Source organism: Scomber japonicus, chromosome 9 (genome assembly GCF_027409825.1).
Source record: "Scomber japonicus isolate fScoJap1 chromosome 9, fScoJap1.pri, whole genome shotgun sequence".
Taxonomy (NCBI): domain Eukaryota; kingdom Metazoa; phylum Chordata; class Actinopteri; order Scombriformes; family Scombridae; genus Scomber; species Scomber japonicus.
This window is the reverse complement of record NC_070586.1, coordinates 15,617,465-15,623,168: the sequence shown is the minus strand read 5'-3', so window position 1 is coordinate 15,623,168 and position 5,704 is coordinate 15,617,465. Positions and strand designations below refer to the sequence as shown.

The 5,704-nt window shown below is 37.4% G+C and overlaps 1 protein-coding gene across 1 annotated transcript; it reads left to right on the top strand.

The window, feature by feature from the left end:
• The first annotated feature begins 1,385 nt into the window (after window positions 1-1,385).
• Window positions 1,386-4,760, top strand: pcna (proliferating cell nuclear antigen). The gene is made up of 6 exons (XM_053324978.1): window positions 1,386-1,792; window positions 3,239-3,336; window positions 3,455-3,522; window positions 3,617-3,811; window positions 3,965-4,088; window positions 4,205-4,760. Exons 1-6 carry the CDS (start codon window positions 1,572-1,574, stop codon window positions 4,279-4,281), a joined length of 783 nt encoding a protein of 260 aa, XP_053180953.1. The 5' UTR covers window positions 1,386-1,571; the 3' UTR covers window positions 4,282-4,760.
• The last annotated feature ends 944 nt before the right edge of the window (window positions 4,761-5,704 follow it).

The following is a 5,704-nucleotide window of genomic DNA, read 5'->3' as shown; positions in this document are numbered from 1 at the left end:
CACAATTTGAAACTTTCTAAAGTCAACTGAATCCTTCAATTTTAGCATCTTTAATTAAATAAACAGTGAGTTTGTTTGTTCTCTATGAGTAGTTTTGTGTACAAGTCTTAAGACTCTCTTTTAAAGTATTAAATTATCTGAATACTTCCTCCACAACTGCCCTCTGGAAATGGTTATGGAGTATATTTTATTGATATTTTATTATTTATAATTGAATATTCACTTGTTAAAAAATAAGTAATATAGTCTACTCCAACAGTGTAAATGGGTCAATATGTTTTATTCCCTACAGGCTTTCAGACTATAACAAGGTACTGTAGTATTGTAGTATTGACCATTGAGGAAGAATCAACATTTACCACAGTGTTGAAACAGCAACACAACAACATCCAAAACAATGTTTGGTAAAAGAAAGAAAGAAAAGAAAATAGGAAAAATGAATAGAATAAAACAATGAATAAATAAAAGTAAGCGTAAGTGTACAGTGAAGTTAAACAACTGTAGTGGTGATAAAGAATCTAATTTTAAGGCTTTTTAAAAGCATATTGTTCCAAGTGTAAGGTGGATAATAATGGGAATAACATTTTTCCTATTTCAGTTCTGACTAATGGAGTATAAAGCTACAACCTACTTTGTGATCAAGTACCAATACCACGTGACTTCAGGGTTAAAAGTGATGAAATATAAGGTGGCAGTAACTGTAATAAAGCTTAATATGCTTATTTTATACTCTCTATATATTTAAATAATGGAAAGATTATAAATATGGACAATCCCTGTCATCCTCTCTATGCTGAGCTGAGGCAGCCATCACAACAGCACAGCTCCCAGCACCTCCCATTCCCACTAAAAACTAATGCTGTCCTTACTATGTTAATTCCAGGAACATTGCACACATGTATATAATCTCAGTTATATATTGAAGATGTATTTACACAGAGATAGTTTACTGTATGTAGTATTTTATTTTATCACTTTCACTCTTACGCTGCTACTCCCCCCACTGTACATTCAATTTGACAAATTGAATTTCTCCCAGATTGTATTTTAATAATGGAAAGATTATAGATAGATTTTAGTAAAATGTATGTGTTATTGGATGTTTTAAAATAATTATTCCCTTTTCTTGTTAAAAACAAGTAATATAGTCTACTCCAACAGTATAAATGGGTCCATGTGCTTTATTGTCTAAAGATTTCCAGACTATAATCAGGTAGTATTTAAATAATGGAGAAACTATAAATACACACAACTATTCCCTTTGTGTCCTCTCCATTATGGCCGCCGGCTCGTACCAGTTGATTTTTTGGCGCGGAACTGACGACACGACACGGAAGTGACGTAGATTCATCGAGTCTTTAAAGCCTAACGTTAGCGCGGGCTTTCAGCTCAAACTCCTTTTCTTACTCCGCAGAGAGACTTGCTTCCGTGTTGCTGCTCTCCAGCCAGCACATAACAACACACAAAGAGTCCAGTTATCAAGGATCAACTGAGACCTAAGGCCTCTGCTTCGAGGACGTGAATTATTTCCATTTTCCCCGCGGAAGTAAGAAAACAACAAAACCACCACCATGTTTGAGGCTCGCCTGGTTCAGGGATCCATCTTGAAGAAGGTACTGGAAGCTCTGAAGGACCTGATCACAGAAGCCTGCTGGGATGTGAGCTCGTCCGGGATCTCACTGCAGAGCATGGACTCGTCTCACGTCTCCCTGGTGCAGCTCACCCTGAGGAGCGACGGCTTCGACTCGTACCGCTGCGACAGAAACCTGGCCATGGGGGTCAACCTGAGCAGGTGGAGCAAAAACTCACAACTCTGACACACACAAACACATTTAACGTAACATGAACATATCTTGTGGTTATCTTTAGCGCGTTAAATCGCACAAAAATGTAAAACTTGCTGACTAATGACTAATGGTAGTTTGACAGGTGGCGCTGCACAAAAGAAGTCAGTTGCTTTTGACTAGGCGGGCTTTATGTAGATTAGAAGCCGCTACGCTCATTAAAACAGTCGCTTTAGTGTGTTATTGTTAGTAAAGGGTTTGTTAGTTTGTCTTTTATAACATCAGAAGCCTACAAAGAGGATGGCCCATCATGGCGGAGTTGCCCGGGCATGTCTCTGCTCAGTTAACTCTTTACTTTCAGGACTAAACACAAAAGTTTCAACACCATGTAAACCTATAATCAATAACTTTGTAGTTGTCGTTGTTTTTTTTACAATCAAACTAGAGCTGTATTTGACTTTCAACTTTAACGTTATTGTGTGAAAGTGACACTTGGCGCAGTTTGAGGTACCTCAGCTGCATTGTGATGACGCAGTGACGTCGTTTGAGCGCCAAATATTTGCCGGGAAGCTTGGCGGGAATTGGTGTCGAACCCGGGAACTTCCACTTCCGGTTGGGCGCCGCTTGTCCTCTTTGTCGCATTAGACCGGCTTTTTGATGTTTAACTTATGTTTATTAGTCAGAACACAGTTAATACACTTAAATAAAATCACGTTCATTTATTCAAACTAAGTGTTATTATTTAAAATCAGTCAATTTTTATTTGTGTAGCGTCAAATCACAACTCTGCAGTGGTTTTGGCAACTCTGTTGTGATTTGGCGATACTAAACATTACGATTTGATGTAACGATAAGTTTTTAACAAATTCTAGTATAAAAATATTTGTATATGCATGGGGGCATTTAACTACAGTTGAAAACATGCTTGTTTTCTTTGTTTTTATGATGGTAATTCTAATAGACCAATTAATTACTTCAGAAGACAATGAATGATGATGAGAATAAACTTTTTACATCTGTTCATTTATATTTTTGATATTTTTAATCATTGAGACTAAGACAGCATTTGGTTTATTCCATTTTTAAAAGCAAAAATAGAATGGGCGGTATTCATGACTTAAATGTGGTGATTAATCATTTCAGTACCTGTTGCAGTGTGTTTTTAGCCAATTGTAGTATAAAATATATTTATGTACATTGGGGGCATTGAACTCCAGCTGAATCAATTAGTGGATAATTGATCAATTGATGTATAGAAAACAATGGTGACAAAGTGATTTCAAAACTGATTCCACTAATTCAGTTTGTAGGCTTTCTAGTTGTATTTATTAATTAATAATTTCAGCTCTTAAGTATATCATAGTGGTCTGATTCTTGTTTGAACATTCTGCTGCCTGAATGTTTTGCTCAGTGTAAAACATGCTTTAACATTTTTTTTCTTTATTTCCATCCAGTATGTCAAAGATCCTGAAGTGTGCCGGAAACGAGGACATCATCACCCTCAGAGCAGAAGACAATGCAGACACACTCGCCCTCGTGTTCGAGACACTCAGTGAGTTTTTAATTTTGCTGTTGGCGTTAAAAGTGGAAGATGATCAGCTTGACAGATGCTGTTCAGCGTTTCTTCAGTATTAGTGTCCTATTGACCACTTTTCTCGTCACTCCCACAGACCAGGAGAAAGTCTCCGATTATGAGATGAAACTGATGGACCTGGATGTGGAGCAGCTCGGTATTCCAGTAAGTACTTGGTGTCCTTTCCTTGTCCTCAGTGTCTGATGTAGTCTTTTATGCATGCTGTTCCTGACTGTCCAATGTCCATCTGTCCCTCCAGGAGCAGGAGTACAGCTGTGTAGTGAAGATGCCCTCTGGGGAGTTTGCCCGTATCTGCCGTGACCTGTCCCAGATCGGCGATGCTGTCATGATCTCCTGCGCCAAGGATGGAGTCAAGTTCTCTGCCACCGGAGAGCTCGGCACCGGAAACGTCAAGCTGTCCCAGACCAGCAACGTAGACAAAGAGGATGAGGCTGTGAGTATGAACTTTTATTATCATTTATTATGATGGTTGAATATTGATTGAATCATTTTTCAAGCAAAAATCCCAGATGTTTAATGGCTCAAGTAAACCAATAAATTATTTATGTATAATACTTGACTTAACTCTTTTTAAATTTATTTCCAGGTTACTATTGAGATGAACGAGCCCGTTCAGCTGATCTTTGCCCTCAACTACCTGAACTTCTTCACCAAGGCCACACCACTTTCCAAGACAGTTACCCTCAGCATGTCTGCTGATATTCCCCTCGGTAAGAGCATCCATCCAGTCTGCACCATCTTCATTTCAATTCTTACACACTTTTTTACACCTCTTTTTTATTTTTTATGTTGTGGCCCTGACTTGTATTTTTTGTCTTTTCCACAGTGGTTGAGTACAAGATTGCTGATATGGGACACGTCAAATACTACTTGGCGCCAAAGATCGATGAGGAGGCTTCTTAAATTGTTCATAACACACCAAAAAGGGAAAATAGAGAAAAAGCAGGTGACTGGAACTTGTCGTGAGTGCGGAAAGGGCTGGAGGGATCTCATTGTGGGGAGTCGATGGTCTTTGAGGTTTCTGATCTTCTCCTGTCTAAATGAGATATCCACAGCAGGAGGCGCAGTGTCAACTTTTTATAAACGGTCAGCTGTGAGCATGAATAATGACGATGCTTCAGTGTTTTGACTCTAAAGAAGTGTTCAGAGCAGCGACTCATCCAAACAGCCCCAGTGTAATTTTCAGCACTTGTTCACTCCACCTTTTTTGAGTCTCACTCTCTATTTTTGCCCTTTTTTGGGAAGGCAGATTTCAAGTATCCAGTTTCTTCTTGTAGATACGCATTTGTAAATACTTTCTGTGGTCGCACTGTCAGTCAACCCCAATTGTTTTTGTATTCATTGATTCAGCCCAAAATAAATAATACAAGTTGTTTCCATAATGCTTTTGTGTTTCTTTCTGAGAGTCTGAAACTCAGCTATTGAATTTACTAATTAAGTTATTTGCTCTAAAATGAGTCAGAAAATGTCTCCAAGATGCAAATTAAAATGTCAACAGTACATCAAACATAAATCAGCTAACATTCATGTGGAATTTAGTGCAATTTTTGCTAAGATTAATTTTTAAAAAATGAAACTACATAGTACAATGGATAAACAAGAATGTAATTATGTAGTGTGAGACTGAGTATGCCACTCGGAATAACTGCATTTTCAGGTGGGATTAAGAGAATTTGGTCTTTTTTTTTCTCCAAAAATTACAATTGATTATTGAAATAGTGATTTATTTTCTGTCACATGACTAATAGTTGTAGCTCTTCTTGACTGCTACACTTCAGACCTGTTTAAGTCTTTATTTCAGATGAATCCTTTGTCCTTACTGTTACAACTCAGCAGAAAAATGCACTGGAACAAGTACACGTGTGTTTAGATTTTATTCATATATTTAATCTGTCAAAAAAAAAATCCAAATTTTTAGTTCATAATAAAAAGACTTTTATAATCAAATTTCATTTACTGGAAAAACAAATGAGCCAAACAAAACAAGGGATATAATGCTCACTGTTACTGCTGTACATTAAATATTTGCATGGCACATAAACAGTGCCACAAAACACTGCATGCTGTAATTTTGCCGTCAGTTGATTGAAACTCATATGAACGATGATCTTTACAGTATTCAATGTAACCACTTGCTTTTTGGCTTATTATCAAGCTCTTTCGCAGCAATTGTTTGGGGGGAACGCAGGTATTACTAATGATGCTAACAATGAGTGAGCATGAACATGGACAATATCTAGACCCTTAAATTGTTTTTCTTACATGTCATCTGTGAAAAAAGGTCTATCCTGGTCAGATTTTCCTTTTATTTTGAGACAAACTGTTT